This window comes from Cervus canadensis, chromosome 20 (genome assembly GCF_019320065.1).
Source record: "Cervus canadensis isolate Bull #8, Minnesota chromosome 20, ASM1932006v1, whole genome shotgun sequence".
Taxonomy (NCBI): Eukaryota; Metazoa; Chordata; class Mammalia; order Artiodactyla; family Cervidae; genus Cervus; species Cervus canadensis.
In genome coordinates, this window is record NC_057405.1 from 10,555,809 (window position 1) to 10,573,346 (window position 17,538).

The 17,538-nt window shown below is 41.1% G+C and overlaps 1 protein-coding gene across 7 annotated transcripts in view; it reads left to right on the plus strand.

Annotated features, from left to right (window-relative positions):
* The window catches only part of KLHL32 (kelch like family member 32), a 208,400-nt gene that overhangs the window by 77,486 nt on the left and 113,376 nt on the right, over positions 1 to 17,538 (plus strand). For all 7 annotated transcript variants that reach the window (XM_043439171.1, XM_043439179.1, XM_043439173.1 and 4 more), the window contains exon 4: positions 5,217 to 5,324. In XM_043439171.1, the coding sequence (XP_043295106.1) occupies positions 5,217 to 5,324 (108 nt within the window). The remainder of the gene's footprint in view (positions 1 to 5,216; positions 5,325 to 17,538) is intronic.

Below are 17,538 nucleotides of genomic sequence, written 5' to 3' on the forward strand. Positions count from 1 at the left end.
CAAGCCACGTTTCAGGTTCATAGCTCACAAATCTCTGGTTGAGGATGGAAACCTGTTCTATGCATTATTGTCCTGGTTGCTTTTGAATGACCATGAAAACAGATTCAAAAAACTTCCTTGGCAGGTTGTTCTGTTATTTAAACCTTACTCTAAAAAGGAGCATTTTCTATTTCATTAACTCAGATAATTTTTTTGCAGTTTGAATCATTTCTGTCCTGCTCTGTATATGGATTGATGGAGATCAGCTGGTTACCATATCAGGTGCAGTTACAACTTGGAAACCTGAAAAAAATCAAATTAATGTGGGGAATATTAAAAACTGAAACACTCATCTAATGTAAAAAAAAGGACCCTGAAAACAACTGAAATTTCTTTCAGTTTCTTTTAAAAGAAGCTATGAGAAATCTAGAAACAAATTTAGAATTACACAGATTGAAAGCTTTGTATTGTAACCTATGCTTTTTAATTTTTAAATTTCAGATCTACAGATGCCTAACAGAATCCACTTAACATTATATCTTTCCTATGAGCATTTTTATCTATAGCCCTACTTGATTTAAAAAATAAAGCAAAATAAAAAATTCTCAGACCTGATACTTCTGATATGTCAATCCTCTAAACCAGAGAATACATAGGAGAAGCTTCGTTCTACTTCATTCTTATCATAAAGTATAAATAATTTCACTAAGAGCTTGCCATATATCAGGTACTCTACCGACTACTTTATATGTACTATTATATAATCTTCAAGTTTATGAATGGGTACAGTTTTTAGCCCCATTTTTTCAGATAAGGAAACTGAATCACAGACAGGGTATGTGTTTGTCCGAGTCACCTGTGATTGTTCAAACTCAATTTTTGGTTACAAGTTTGCTGTTTATCACTGTTCTTCACCTGTCAAGTATTATGTAATTTCGCCTCTAGTGTTCTTAACCTGAGCATAGTACCTTTTCGCCAATGGCATCAGTGGGAAGTCAGATCAACTCACTAACTCACCAAGTTGTCAAATTTGCCAGATTGACCATTCACCTTGGACAATTTCTAAACAGATATTAGATTTCATTTATTCATGCAAAGGAAATTTTTGAAAGTTAAATGTATTCTAAATGTTTGCTATTTAATCTTACAAATACAATTGCATATGCTACATGTTACATACTCCCAATGTCTTTAGGACACTTTGAATGTTATTTTTTGTTTCCTCACATTGTAAGCATTTAAAATATTCTTTATAAAATTTCTCAAATGGTAAAAGAACAGTAATTTTGTGTTTCTAACAAGTTATAATGTTAACTATAAGTTATCAAAGAGAATCTTATTCATTATGAAACTTAAAACTCTACTGTGTGGAACAGAAATGAGGACCTCAGGAAAGAACGTTGTTGTTCAGTCACTAAGCTGTGTCTGACTTTCTGCAACCCATGGACTGTAGCCTGCCAGGCTCTTCTGTCCGTGGGATTTCCAAGCAGGAATACTGGAGTAGGTTGCCATTTCCTTCTCCAGGGGTTCTTCCCAACTCAGGGATCAAACCCGCCCCTCCTGCATTGGCAGACAGCTTCTTTACCACCCCCTGGAAAGAATAATGGACCATCAATTAAATCTACTCATCCCATACATATTAATTTAAAACATAAAGAATTGTGAAGATCAAAAATGAACTTGTCAGAATAAAATATTGCTATAATATGGATATTAATCCATTGGCAAAACAAAAAAACTCAGTTTTTAAAGTTAAAAATATTTAGTATGAGGTTAAATAGCACTCTCGTGCTCAGTAATCTGCTTGAAGGACTCATACAACTCACTGAAAGCTTGTATACTTACAGATATGGCTTGTTACAGGTGATACAAATCAGAACCTTTGTCTGAGGAGGCCTTACAAATAGCTGTGAAAAGAAGAGAAGCGAAAAGCAAAGGAGAAAAGGAAAGGTATACCCATTTGAATGCAGAGTTCCAAAGAATAGCAAGGAGAGATAAAGCCTACCTCAGTGATCAATGCAAAGAAATAGAGGAAAACAATAGAATGGGAAAGACTAGAGATCTCTTCAAGAAAATTAGAGATACCAAGGGAACATTTTGTGCAAAGATGGGCTCAATAAAGGACAGAAATGGTATGGACCTAACAGAAGCAGAAGATATTAAGAAGAGGTAGCAAGAATACACAGAACTATACAAAGAAGATTTTCATGACCCAGATAATCACAATGGTATGATCACTCACCTAGAGCCAGACATCCTGGAATGCATAGTCAAGTGGGCCTTAGGAACCGTCACTACGAACAAAGCTAGTGGAGGTGATGGAATTCCAGTTGAGCTATTTCAAATCCTAAAAGATGATGCTGTGAAAGTGCTGCACTCAATATGCCAGCAAATATGGAAAACTCAGCAGTGGCCACAGGACTGAAAAAGGTCAGTTTGCATTCCAATCCCAGAGAAAGGCAATGCCAAAGAATGTTCAAACTACTGCACAGTTACACTCATCTCACATGCTAGTAAAGTAATGCTCAAAATTCTCCAAGCCAGACTTCAGTAGTACGTGAACCATGAACTTCCAGATGTTCAAGCTGGATTTAGAAAAGGCAGAGGAACAAGAGATCAAATTGCCAACATCCACTGGATTACCAAAAAAGCAAGAGAGTTCCAGAAAAACATCTATTTCTGCTTTATTGACTATGCCTAAGCCTCTGACTGTGCGGATCACCACAAACTGTTGAAAATTCTCAAAGAGATGGGAATACCAGACCACCTGGCCTGCCTCCTGAGAAATCCGTGTGCAGGTCAGGAAGCAACAGCCAGAACTGGACATGGAACAACAGACTGGTTCCAAATAGGAAAAGGAGTACGTCAAGGCTGTATATTGTCACCCTGCTTATTTAATGTATATGCAGAGTACATCATCAGAAACACTGGGCTTGATGAAGCACAAGCTGGAATCAAGATTGCCAGGAGAAATATCAATAACCTCAGATATGCAAATGACACCACCCCTATGCCAGAAAGTGAAGAAAAACTAAAGAGCCTCTTGATGAAAGTGAAAGAGGAGAGTGAAAAAGTTAGCTTAAAACTCAACATTCAGAAAACTAAGATCATGGCATCTGGTCCCATCACTTCATGGCAAATAGATGGGCAAACAGTGAGAGACTTTATCTTGGGGGGCTCCAAAATCATGGCAGATGGTGACTGCAGCCATGAAATTAAAAGACGCTTACTCCTTGGAAGAAAAGTTATGACCAACCTAGACAGCATAGTAAAAAAGCAGAGACATTACTTTGCCAAAAGGTCCATCTAGTCAAGGCTATGGTTTTTCTAGTAGACACGTATGGATGTAAGAGTTGGACCATAAAGAAAGCTGAGCGCCAAAGAATTGATGCTTTTGAACTGTGGTGTTGGAGAAGACTTTTTGAGAGTCCCTTGGATTGCAAGCAGATCCAACCAGTCCATCCTAAAGGAAATCAGTCCTGAATATTTATTGGAAGGACTGATGTTGAAGCTGCAACTCCAATACTTTGGCCACCTGATGCCAAGGACTAACTCATTGGAAAAGACCCTGATGCTGGGAAAGATGAAAGGCAGGAGGAGAAGGGGAAGACAGAGGATGAGATGGTTGCATGGCATCACCGACTCAATGGACATGAGTTTGGGTGGACTCCGGGGGTTGGTGATGGACACGGAGGCCTGGCATGCTGCAGTTCATGGGGTCACAAAGAGTTGGACATGACTGAGCAACTGAACTGAACAAATCAGAACCAGCCAAGGGAAGAGACATAAAGGGCAGAGTCTGGAAGGGGACCCGACATGGAGCATCTGGCCCTCCTCCACCTGTGAGGTCTTAGCCTTACCCACTCTTGACCAGACTCTGTGAGAGTATGCATAGGGGACTGCCAACCAGGGAAGCTCTCTCAAGGTTTTGGTGTCCAGAGTTTTTACTGATAACTCATAGTCATCTTATGTGGCTGACCTTTCATCTCTAGTGTCTCCTGGAGGTCAGACTAGTACCTTTGGTCTCTTGCTCCTCTGGACATCACAGCTGATACAGTATGAACCAAAGCTCCCGTCATAAATCATGTTGTTATACTGTCAGTGGCCATAGCCCCAGAGAACAGAGATGCTCCTTTCAGGCAGGCTATTTTTAGGCCTGGAGAGGTCCTTTGGATAAGGTTAATTCTTCACTACATAGATGTACAGTTTTCTAAGTAGTGTATTTCATCATCAGTGGTCCGAAATAGAATATTCTCTTTATTTACCTGTTAAGTCAAAGTTGTTATAGGTGTATAAATTAGTGGTTTTCATTTTTTCAAATTTTATTTATTTATTTTTGGTTGTACCACATGGCTTATTGGATTTTAGTTCCCTGACCAGGAATCAAACCCATGCCCTTGGCAGTGAAAATATGGAGTCGTAGCCACTGGACTGCCAGGAAATTCCTGCATTTTTTTAAATTTCAAGATTTTCATTTGACAAACTGATTTTCAATCCATTGGCCATTTGGAGAACTGGTTTGGGGGCAGATTGATTTTCACTGAATGTCTTAAGACCAGTGGTTCTCAGATTCCGGTAAGCATCAGAGTCACTTGGACGGCCTATTACAACCCAGGTTACTGGTAGCCCGCCAGGCTCTTCTGTCCCTGGGATTCTCCAGGCACGAACACTGGAGTGGGTTGCCATTTCCTTCTCCAAGGTCTAGGTTGGAGCCCCATCAATTTATACTCTAAGGAGTTCCCAGGAGATGCTAATGTTGCTGACCCAGGGGCTCACTTTGAGACCCACTGGAACAGAATGTGTGATGTGTGTCAGGTGTGAGGAAAGAGATGCGTCACTGAAATGAGGCAGGAGAAAAGGGCAGAGAAGTCAGGAAACAAGACACTACTTTCCGTGTCCTGTTGGCAAGAACGTTTGGGAATGCTCCCCATTTCAGCTTAGCTCTGGGCCCCCAGGATGGAGACTGTGAGTTCAGGGAGCGAGCCTGAGCCCAAGTCTCCCCCGGAGAACAGCTGTGGGATTCGGCTCTCTGTGTGTGAGGCACGCAGGGCCCTTGTGTGTTCCTCTAAGCAGACGCCAGAGTGAGCCGCAGTGGCTGGTGCGAAGGACGCCTTGCAGAAGCATTTCAGAAACCAAAATCCGTCTTTAACTTGTTTCTTTCTTAGTTTCTCGAGGACTTCATTGTGTTCCCTTGCTTTTTAAGTCCCGTAACTGTCTTCCTTTCTCTCCCACCTCAGGCCATGTTCAGCCTTTGTATGGTGGAAAGTGGTGCTGACGAGGTGAATTTACGCGGTGTGACCAGTCTTGGCTTAAAGCAGGCCCTGGAGTTTGCATACACAGGACAGGTATGGTACCAGATGTCACCCAACAGGCTTAACTTCACATGACCAGAGGAGATTATCCTTGAGGAATGAGGTCTAGGTATTTTTCTTGTTATTCATATCCATGTTAAAAAAAAGTTTTGCCTCCACTTAATAACTAAAATAATAGAAAGGTAAGTAGAACACTTTGATTTTAAATATGACCCAGGAAACATAGTATTTTAACCTTAGCTCAGTGGCTTGCTGATATGATTTTTAAATATCCTAAGGGATTATTATATGGGAAAGAGTTTGCAAGATAACTCGAATTTTCCTTGTTATCAGTTCACTGAAGCTCAGTGACTCAATCATGGCTTTATGGACCCAAAAGACCAAATTAAAGCTTTAAAGAGCTGTGTCTAACATCTTGGCACCCTATCCTCTGCATTTATTTCAGGGTCAGGGCCTCAAGTAATAGATTAGAATGTGATAGTTTAAAAGCCAAAGTTTGTTCAGCACTAAAATCATTAGAGGACCTACAGGAATCTCCAGAGAACATTCATTTTACCTCTTGCTTTTTAAATGAAAGAATAATAGTGACAACTAACATATGTTAGTGTATGACTATCAGAGAAAATCAAAACAAAACTGCATAGGTACAGTATGAGCATAGATCTGAAGCTTCATCTTTCTTACCTAGTTGCATGTTAGTGAAACAACTAGTAGAACACACGAAACCCATCCTTATAGAATTATTTTTAAATTGAGATGTAATTTTTTTAAGATTTATTTTTGACATGGAGCATTTTAAAAGTCTTTGTTGAATCGGTTACAATATTGCTTCTGTTATTTATGTTCTGGTTTTTTGGCTACGAGGCATGTGGGGTCTTAGCTTCCAGATCAGGAATCGAACCTGCACTCCCTGCATTGGAAGGTGAAGTTCTAACTACTGGACTGCCAGGGAAGTCCCAATTGCGATGTAACTGACATATAACATTGTATTAGTTGCAGGTATACAACAGAATGATTTTCAGTATGTACAGCAGAATGATTTACAACAAAACGATTACTGTAATAAGTTTAATTAATGTCACCACACAAAGTTGACAAATTTTTTGTGTGATGAGGACTTTTAAAATCTCCTTTCATAGCATGTTTTAGATATACAGTACAGTATTGTTAACTGTAGTGGCCATGTTGTACATTACATCCCAGGACTTATTTTATCTTAAAACTTTTATATCTTATAAAAGTTTGTACCTTTGACCACCCCCCTTCACCCATTTTGCCCACCCTCGTCACCCCCTACTTTCATTTGAGAGCTGCTCAACTACGTCAGATCAGATACCGAGTAGTTGTTTATCTCCTTTTATAGAGTTTTGTTCTTTCATTTCATTTCATCCAACTTATGTTGAGTGTCGTCTGTGCTAAAATAAGGGCTCCTTCTCTTGGCAGGCTTGCATCCTGGTTGGGGAGAGCCGCATGCATAATTCCCTGTCCTCACTGTGGTGGGAGGTGTAATAGGAGCAGAATACAAGACACAGTGGGGACAAGAGAGGATGTGGTTAGGTCGGTTCCTCAGTGCAAACCTTCGCAGAGAAGGTGGTATCCGGGTCTTGAAAAATGTTGGGAGTTGAGTTTCTTACTGGTGTTCTTTCTTCAGAGGCACATTAAGGTATATGATATTGTTCATTCTCTTTTCCAGAACTGGTAGAATGTGAGATAGGTTTCGTAGAATAACTGGGGCAGCTTTGGCACCTGGAATGAAAACAGTAGGTAGAAAGGGCAAAAATCAGCCATCAAGTAGTGGGTACAGAGGAGAATACAGAGGAGATGGATCACAAATTCAGGATCGGCCCAGCCACATTTCATGCCTTAGGGAAGCAGATAGTGATTGTGCACAGAGTTGTCAGAACGTGTTCCTGGTGAGGTGAGTGAATAATGTGTTGTGTGCCGTTTAGCTCATAGATGTAAAGACAGACCGCGGCTCTAGCTTCTGTCTCGTGTATATTTCTCTCTCCACACCTGAGTCACAGCTGCGCCTGCCTTTGCCTGTGTCTAAAGTACGCTTGAGAACCCATAGCTCATACTTCACTGGTGACCAGCGGGGATACAGTGGTAAATGTTGTTTTTTTTAATAAACCTACCCAAATAAGTACTTTCTATATTTAGATGCCTTAACAACAAAATGGCTTAAGCGTAAAGGCTACAGGGTGCAAAGCGTGTTTATATCACTGGTAAACGACAGAGCATAAAAACTGCTATGAATGCTGAGGTAAAACACTCAAATATAAGAGGCTGCCTTATTGTTTGCCTTGTTTTGTGGTTTCTTTCACAATGTTTAAGTTCACATATTATATGTATTGAATATATGTATAAACTTCTGTATATATAAACTTGTATATGCATTTATATACTTATGTATTTCCTTACCCTGAAAGTCCTCTTTTCTTCCCCTGTTCATCTCTCCCCCTCTCCCCTTGACAACCAATAACAGATTTTTTTTTTACTGTCTCTATAGTTTTGTCTTCTGAAAAATGTCATATACTTTTTGGAATCATACAGTATGTAGACTTTTCAGATTGGCTTCTTTCACTTAGCCATATGCATTTAAGTTTCCTCTGTGTCTTTTATGACCTGATAGATCATTTTTATTGCTGAGTACTATTGCATTGCATGGATATATGAAGGGCATCTTGGTTGCTTCCAGTTTTTGGTGATTATGATGAAGTTTTATATATACACACACACACACACATACACACACACATGCACACATATACACACATGTATGTATATACAGACATTGGAAAAGACCGTGATGCTGGGAAAGATTGGGGGCAGGAGAAGGGGGAGACAGAGGATGAGATGGTTGGATGGCATCACCAACTCAATGGACAGGAGTTTGAGCAAGCTCTGGGAGATGGTGAAGGGACAGGGAAGCCTGGCGTGCTATCGTCCCTGGGGTCGCAAAGAGTCGGACGTGACTTAGCGACTGAGCAACAATACACGGACTCAGTGTGTGTGTGTGTGTATAGTGTACCTGTGGCACAGAGGACCTATGACACTTGAGCTGAAGGTTAGGGCGTTAGGGGAGCTGACTTTTGAAGGGTAGTGAAAGTTGCTGTCGTGTCCGACTCTTTGCGACCCTATGGACTATATACAGTTCACGGAATTCTCTAGGCCAGAACACTGGAGTGGGTAACCATTTCCTTTTTCAGGGGACTTTCCCAACCCAGGGATCGAACCCAGGTCTCCCGCATTGCAGGCGGATTCTTTACCAGCCGAGCTACAAGGGAAGCCCTTTGAAGGCTACGGAGACTGCTAGGGAATAGGGAAGAAGTTTGCAGAAGAACAAATGTGTGTGTGTGCGCACTTAAAAACGAAGTTCTAGGGGGAGACTTAGAGTTGCATTTATCCTGCCCAGTGACCCATTCTTGATGTTGCATCCACACAGAGGGGACAGTCCTGCAGCACGTCCAGCAGTAACTCAGCTTTTCAGATCGTGCGCTGAAGGGACAGGAAGTGGGCTGGCATTTCATGGAGCACCCTCTGTGAGAACAGGGGCACTGCCCCAGGCATTTCAGGTGCGCTGTGTGGCCTAATACTCCAGACAGCTCTGAGGGATTTAGTGATCCTGATGTAAAGATGACAAGCCCTGGAAGGTGCAGTAAATGACTTAAGATCAATCTCCCAGGGCATATTGACCCAGTGACCCAAACCCAGTCCTCTTAATTTCAAATCCTTTTCATTTATTCTTAACCCTTTCTTAATGCTCTATGTCATTAAGAAAAGATTAAGTCATATTTCTTATACCTTGATTGAGGAGGTGGGGAAATATTTGGACATTTTAGAAAGCAAACTCTTTTTGTTGGCTCTCCCGACCTGGGTGCTTTTCCAGTGCTGAGTTCATGAGGGCTCTGAGTTGCTGCATTTGTACTTTGTATGTGATTATTCTTTGCTGCAGAGCAGAAGTTGGTACAGTCTTTCTTGAACAACATCCATAGCACTTTGGTTTCTTAAACACCAAAATGACTTTATGATGAATCTGTTTTCTCTTTGAAACATGAACATGCTGCTGCTAAGTCACTTCAGTCGTGTCCGACTCTGTGCGACCCCATAGATGATGGCAAAAAATGGAATTGTAGTATACTTGGGAGATGCAGAAAAGCTTTGTCTTACTCGAGAAATGAAATGAACATTTTAAGCAAAGAGTTTAGAATAAAATCATGAATAAAAGCATGGTTCTTCAATTTCTTATTTGTAATTTACTATTGTGGACATTTACTGAAAGATGCTCTTCAGCCATATGTATGTGGATTTGTAAAAATCTGAGTTAACATTTACATTATCTACCTAAGCTATTCCTACTGATGGTTGATTATACCTTCAGTCTGCTGTAGTAGGCATAGTATAAAATGTTAAGTATTTTAAGTGCCTGAAAATCGTTACTGCCTTGGGAAGGAAATTGAAAGTATAGAGTGGGTGTGATGAATGAGTACCACCGTGTAACAAGGGGTGTGTGTGTGTTCCTCCTACACACTGTTCTAAAGCATAGCCTTCTTAAAATTGGTCACAGGTATCACCCAGGAAATTTTAAAGAAGAATCAAATTGTCCTCCTAATGCTAATACATCCTCTGAGAATGCGTGCACTTTTCTTATCAGGGAACATACACACTCCGGCTTCACACTAATCAGAGGCGCACCTTCCTGTGGGAAGACTCTGCTTGGGTCACGGCCCGAGCGGAGCCCCGCTGCCTGGCAGTGCTCGTGGGTGACCTCACACAGCCACACACAGCGGAGCTGGCCATGGAGAGCAGGGGAGCCAGGCTGCAAGTCCCGTTCTGGGCTGGCTCCAGGAGCTAGCGTAAAAGCAAAGGGTGTGATGCAAAACTGTCACTGGGCAGATCTGCCATAGGGAGAAAAAGGCAAAGGGAACCCGAGAAAACACCACCTTTCACTTACCGGTGAGCAAGGGAATCCTGTTCCCCTGCTGTCCCTCAATCTCCTTGCTTTCCAACTCTGGCCAGGAACCCATTCCTATTGCAGCCCAGTCCTCATAGAAGAGACATGAAAAGGAAGGGGAAAAAAACTATCTAGGGTTGGGAGGAGGGAAGGAGGCTCAGGAGTGAAGGGATATATATATAAATATATATATATAATTATAACTGGATTCACAGTACAGTTGTTCTGTAATACTGACTCTTGTACCACAGAAACCAACACAAAATTATAAAGCAAAATATGTATATAAAGCAGCGTTCCACCGCTTAAAAGATAAATAAAACTTTAAAAAAAAAAAGAAAGATTGGGATTGACATGCACACTACTATATATAAAATAGATAACCAGCAAGGCCCCACTGTATAGCACGGGGAACTCTGCTGAGTACTTTTTAATGACATATATGGGAAAAAAATCTAAAAAAGAGTGGATATATTTATATGTATAACTAATTCACTTTGCTATGCAGCAGAAACTAACACAAGATTTTAAACCAACTACACTTCAATAAAAATTTTTTTAAAAGAAGGCTTCTAATGGAGATGATGCCTGCCTCAGATGATGCCTCAGAAAACCCAGCCAGTCAGTGAGGAGCACCTAACACTTAGCACTTACCCTTTCATAAGGATATGAGCACTGCTCAGCAAGTGTTAAGTGAAAAAAAGTGAAAGTGTTAGTAACTCAGTTGTGTCCAACTCTTTGTGACCCCATGGACTATAGGCTACCAGGTTCCTCTCTCTGTGAAATTTTCCAGGCAAGAATACTGGAGTGGGTAGCTATTCCCTTCTCCAGGGGATCTTCCTAACCCAGGGATCAGACCCAGGTTGTCTGCATTGCAGGCAGATTCTTTGCTGTCTGAGCCACCAGCTCAGCAAGTGGAAGAACATGCAATCCTAAAGGTCTTTGATTATGCCTCTTGGAATTTGAGTAGGTAAGGACCAAAAATGAAAGCAAATAGGACTGAGAACTACAATAAAGTTTGCTGTGTTAACACGCTGGCTGCCATGATGTTAAGGACGAAAGACTATATGCCAAGTGCTGTGATTAAGTGCAAGTTGCTCAGTCGTGTCCAACTCTGCGTCCCCATGGACTGTATGGTCCATGGAATTCTCCAGGCCAGAATACTGGAGTGGATAGCCTTTCCTTTGCCCAGGGGATCTTCCCAGCCCAGGGATCAAACCCAGGTCTCCTGCATTGCAGGCAGATTCTTTACTGGCTGAGCTATCAGGGACTAAATGCCTTCCGTGTAGTAGAGCAAGGGGTTCAAGCTCGTTAGCTTCCTCTTAACTCTCCTGAGAGCTCTCTGTTCCAAGTGTTTTGTCCCTTGCTGCCTAATGGGAGCATTTCCAGAAACCCAGTAAAGAGAAACTGTGCACTCAATGATAGGTTTGTAGTCCCCTTTGAATTTCCCAGCGTACCCCTCTAGGTACTGCTAACTTTGTCAGCCATGAACCAGGCACATCGTACCTGGGCAGATGAAAAGGATTCTTTGATATCTGTTGTTCCCTTGCTTTTCTTTTCATATCTAGTAGCTCCAGCCTCTGGTTCCTCAGCATCATGGAAGCACCTGTCTCTGTGGGGACACACATCCTGATTACTGTGCAGAGAATGCTGTAGTAGAATCTTCACAAGGATATTTTGTATAACTGTTATATTAATATTTTGAACTCTTTGGAAATCTAGAAAAGTATGACACTCTGTGAAGTGAGGAAGACTTTTTTTTTTTTTTTAGCTATAACTGTGCTCATGTAATCAGGAATTGAAAACTAGAAGACATAGCTCCTTAATTTTCTTGCTCTTGTATAGTCAAGGTTTTCTTCCTGATTCTCATTTGTTTATCTAATGTGTTCACGTGACTTTTTAATAGCCCTGATAAGGCGGACACTGTAGCCTTATTTTGATGATCATTGAAAGTGTATTTATTCTCTGCAATGGAATGCTTTTCTCTGGAGACCTCAGCATCAGGCCTGGTAGCAGAGTGACAGGAATCTTAATCGGAACTGCCTTCTCATAAACCATTCCTTCAGGAAACTATCTGTCACTTTACATGAGAAAAAGTCCCCATCAGATTTACTTATTATAAACATAACCTGGTGGAGCTAAATGTTATTAGCACATGGAAAAAATCTGGGAGAAATATGTTTTAAATGCTTCTCTTGGGAGCAGCATTAGGACCATTCAGTGGTTTAAATATTTTAGCTGCAAAATTCTTTCTTCACCTGGCAGTACCTACAGAAGCCTGGCAAGTAAGAGGCTCCCAGGGTATGCACCCTGTGCCCTAGGCTCCAGGGCACACAGTCTACAATCCACAGTCTAAGGAAGAATATTTTGAATTGTGTAGAAAGTGATTATTTTCTTCTTACCTTATTTCTTGTCAGAATTGTGCCAGAGTCCATAACTAGATTGTTGACATAGAAAAGTTTGAGAAGAGTGAAATGAAGGGGAAAAATTTGAATTCCATCAGTGAGTTTTCACGTTCTTGGATCTTTTGAAACTCCATATTATTGCCTTTAAAGAGATTTTCTCTTTTTTTATCAGTGGATTATTGAAACAAACGAGCAGATGTGTCTGCTTAATGTTTTGGGGTGAAGAAGTTACAGGTTCCCATGCATGGTTTCCTAGAGAGTGTCAACCAACTTGACAGACAGGAACTACCGTATGCCAAATGAAATTTTTATGGCATCTCAGGATGTCAAGTAAAACAATAAATACTTGTTGTGGTTTGGTAGTCAAAACCATAAGGACAGGTTGGGGACCTAAACATTTATTATGAAAAACTGAGAAGTGAGATTTTAAAAGTTCCGATCCAGGCTGACCCCAGAAGCTTACTTTTCTCAGCTGAGGACCCAACAACAGTGTCAGTAGATCCAAAGTCTGTCTGTTCTTCATGGTTGACAGTGATTCAAAGCGAAGGTCTGTGGGAGCGCCCCTACCTGTAGAGCAGGGTCAGTTCTAACTGACAATCTGCCTGTGCCAGCCTGCTATCCCTCTCAGGTCAGTTCAGTCACTCAGTTGCGTCTGACTCTTTGCGATCCCCTGGAGTGCAGCACGCCAGGCCTCCCTGTCCATCACCAACCCCCGGAGTTGACTCAGATTCATGTATTCACTCACATCCCTTTATCCCTCGTGAAATCCCTGTGTGTGTCTGCTCAGAGAAGACTCAGGCTGTGGTTTGTACGGCAGGCATTACAGAGCCATCTGCTCAGCATAGCAGTGTCTAAAATGTTGCAGAGTGAGGAAGTCTAACTGTGGCCACACTTCTGAGGTCAGCTTTCCAATTTGGTAATAAAACTGATTATTATGATTTAAAAAAAAAAAGTATTTCCTGGCTTTTTCTTTATAATTTGTAAATTTAGGGTTTCTTAGTTGTCTGATAGTCACTCTGCAGAAGCAGAATGGCCCCCTCACCCACTCAGCGTTTGTTGCAGTGTTGAGACTGATAACAGCACGCATGGACCAAGAGGATAGGAAAGGGTTTGTCACTCACGTAGTGAGGCTTTCGGGGCCAAAAGGGTGGGTTCCAGTAGGTCCAAATATGTCTTCAGAGAGCAAGTAGGGGTGATCGATCAGCGTTGGTGTTTATTGTGGTTAGGAGGTGGGGCTGGAGGATTCTCCGTGTAGCCAGAGGCTTGTGTGGTCTGGTTTCCACCAGCATCAAGGGAGAGAGACCTCAGACTTTTCCTGTATTTTCCCCCAGGTGTGGAGCAGGCAGGGAAGAAGGAGTGGTGGGGCTTGAGAGCCGTCACCAACGGAGACGGACTCCATTGCGTTAGTGTAGCATTTTGCTTGGGTGATAGTCACATTTTAGGCACAAACATTTTCCTTTGGCATATTGTGGAACTCACACACTTAATGAAAACAAAATGTGTTTGAACAATATGCTTACGGCATTGATGATCGTTCTTGGCGTAAGTTCTGTGCTGCGGGACCCCTTGTGGACCAAGGTGCTTGAGCTCATGCATAGACGTGCACACGGATGGTGCTCAGAGGGCCCTGGATATCTGAGACCATATTAGATGACAAGGATGAGTGTGGCCCCTCTCTGTTCTAACCTTGTCTTCATTACACAAAACTTTATTTAAATGAGCTGGATTTGTTCCTTGGGCCCTCCTCTCTCCCTCCCAGCGCCACCCTACTGCCAGGATGGGGACTAGAAAGAGAAGCATCTCCTGTGTGCTCTTGATAATGGCTTTATTGCCACAAGTGGAGCAATAGACAATCATTTCTTTTCTATTTGATGTCCTCCAAAGTAGAAAAAAATAATATTCAGTAACTCAAAAGAGTAGGTCAGCCCCATTAAGCTAACTCAGGGTGGATTTTGCACTTCTGTGCACTTGTTTCTCTCTGTTTTGGCGGGAAGTCCCATTGCTAGACACTTTTCATTTCATCGTGTCCATCTGAGTTTTTCCTTGGCTATGGCAGATGAGCAGCAGCTCCTGTTTGAAGTATTTCTAAGCAGACATCATTACAGTTGTGTTCTTCCTTGATGGTTGGGATTTCTGAAGGTTGGCTGTACTCAGAATCATTCCCTGAGGACACTGTGACCCGTCCTTTAGGTGTCTCATGAAATCATCTCTGCGTGGAGGGAGCTTACCAGTTTACTTAGTGGAGGTTCTTGATTACTCTTTAGTTATCATAAGAAGATGTCAGCCTATTGATAGCTCTTTAAAAGACATGAACTTTTCCACCTATTCAGCAAAAGAGAATAATTACACTCCAGCCTCATCCTGTTTGCTAGAAAGCTCTCACTAAAAGTTGACTGGAAGGAATTATACATACAATGAATTCTCAGAAGATATGCAGCCTGCCAGTCTGACTTGGTGATTCTCAACCTCATCTGTGAAGCCTTAATGTATAAGGCCAACTTTACTATCCTGAAATGAAATTCCTAATAATGTAACTTACCCATGCAAATGACTCTAAACACTAGTAAGAATATCTTGTGTGTGTGTTAGTCACTCAGTCGTGTCTGACTCTTTGCCACCCCATGGACTGTAGCCTGTGGCCCATCCATGGAACTTTCTAGGCAAGAATACTGGAGTGGGTTGCCATTTCCTTCTCCAGGGATCTTCCTGACCCAGGGATCGAACCTGGGTCTTCTGCATTGCAGGCAGATTCTTTACCATCTGAGCCACCAGGGAAGCCAAGAATATCTTAGCCATATATAAATAACAAACAGAAGGAAAGAAAGTATATTGAAAATAATGTGCAGTTCAGTATGTAGAGGCTGGAGCAGAAGTCTTCACAAGACACAGTGAAACAGTTGCCTGTCTCTAGCTACAGGCAGAATCCTCATGCTGCATATAGATGCGGAGTGACACAAAGGGTGTTTTGTTGGAAACAGAGATACCACAAGGGCATGCCCTAGGCAGCATGATTTTCTGGAGTCCTGAACAACTTTCCGTAAAATTCCTTACAAAACAAAGCAGCAGTCTTCTCTTGGTTTTTATTGTGGTAGCGTTCCTGGGAGATTCAGTGTATCTTAACACAAAACAAGTAAAAATTTGTCTCTATGTAAAATAGAGTTCAATTCTAGGCTTAGGGTTTTATAAACAAGTTTTTCACTTATTTACATGTCTGTCTTCCCAAGTGGCTCAGTGGTAAAGAATCCGCCTGCCAATGCAGGAGACTAGGGTTCAGTCCTTGGATTAGGAAGATTCCCTGGAGAAGGAAATGGCAACCCACTCCAGTATTCTTGCCTGGAGGATCCGGTGGACAGAGGAGCCTCGATGAGCTTCAGTCTGTGGGGTTGCAGAGAGTTGGACACGACTGAGCTTGCATGCACACACATGTCCAGCAGGGCACTCAGATATGCAAGGCTGAGGGCGGTTCTTTGCATTTGACGGCTGTCCTGTGCTTTGCCTGGCTACTGTCCAGTAAAGGCCAGTAGTATCCCCTTCCCGGGACAACCGAAAATATCTGTATGCATTTCCACATTGCTCCCTACAAGGTTGTACTGCCTGCTTTAAGAACCACTGCTCACCTCCTCTAAATCTTATATCTAGATCAAGATATCAAGGGAGAAAATCAGAAAACTATATCTGAATTTTGAAGAATCTCTTTATTAACTTTTACTTTTTATGTAAAGTTTACAAAATACACTTACGTTTTTATTAAAAGTATCAGCAGGTAGGTCATTCAATGATAGTCATAATGTCTGAAGGAAATTTTCCATTAGATCTCAAGGCCTGGAGAATCTAGAGTTCATTTCAGTATTTTCATCTTTTTATCTTGTATTAGGCTACATTTCCTTTTTTGATTTTAATGCTAGGAGGCTTAGAGCCATATTTGCAGGCCATTATTAAGTTATGAAGCTGTGTGTATACATGTCTCCTCTCAACTTCATTTTGTTTTCCTGTTTTCTCCTGGCTCGAATTATGTTTCCAGTTTTTAAATGCTTGTGTGGATGCCTCAGATCCTTCTTGGAAATGAGTACATGTAAATAAGAAAAGTGAACGAAAATATTTAGGAGCTCTATCTGAAAATTTCTGGACTCCCAGGGGGTACTTTAATGTTATTTAGGCATGAATAACATGGTGCTACATCCTGTTAGTTCTGCCTCCAAAAACGAAGTGTCCCCAGAATCTCAGGTTGTTCCATAAATAAGCCATCTACTTGCTTCCTAAATTTTTTCCACCCCTATTTTCAGAACTAAAATTAAGAAGTGTGCTAATTTTGTAAAGATAAATTACTATTTTTCATCTTTTGAAAATGAAAAAAATCACCCAGATGTTTATACAAATATAAAGAATGAAAGTGAAAAGCCATATTCACTCAAATTCTCACTAACATACTGTATGTTATTTTTCTACTTTTTTTCTCCTGGCCTTTCGCCATCTCCTGAGTAATTTAATATAGTTTTTTTGTGATTATAATTTAGTGTCTTTTCTGGAATTAGATAAAAGTACATTTATCCACAAATTCATAGTATATGCTGCTTTATTGTAATACAGGTTTTTTTTTTACAGATTTGGAAATTTGTAGACCTGGAATTACTTGATCAAGAAAAACATATTTTTTGTGAGAGTACCTTCTGAAGTTTTGCAACAGTTGCTGTTGGACAGTGAATTTTATAAACTTCTTGTCTTAAAAAAGAATTCTTGAGCCCTCTGCTGGAAACGTTTAGTATTTCTGTTGAGTTAGTAATAGATGGAGTTTTATAATTCTAAATGTAAGATTTTTTAAAAGAAAACAACCTGATAGCAAAAATATGTGGGCTTCGTGGTTAATTTCAAGATAAAAACATAAGTAGCC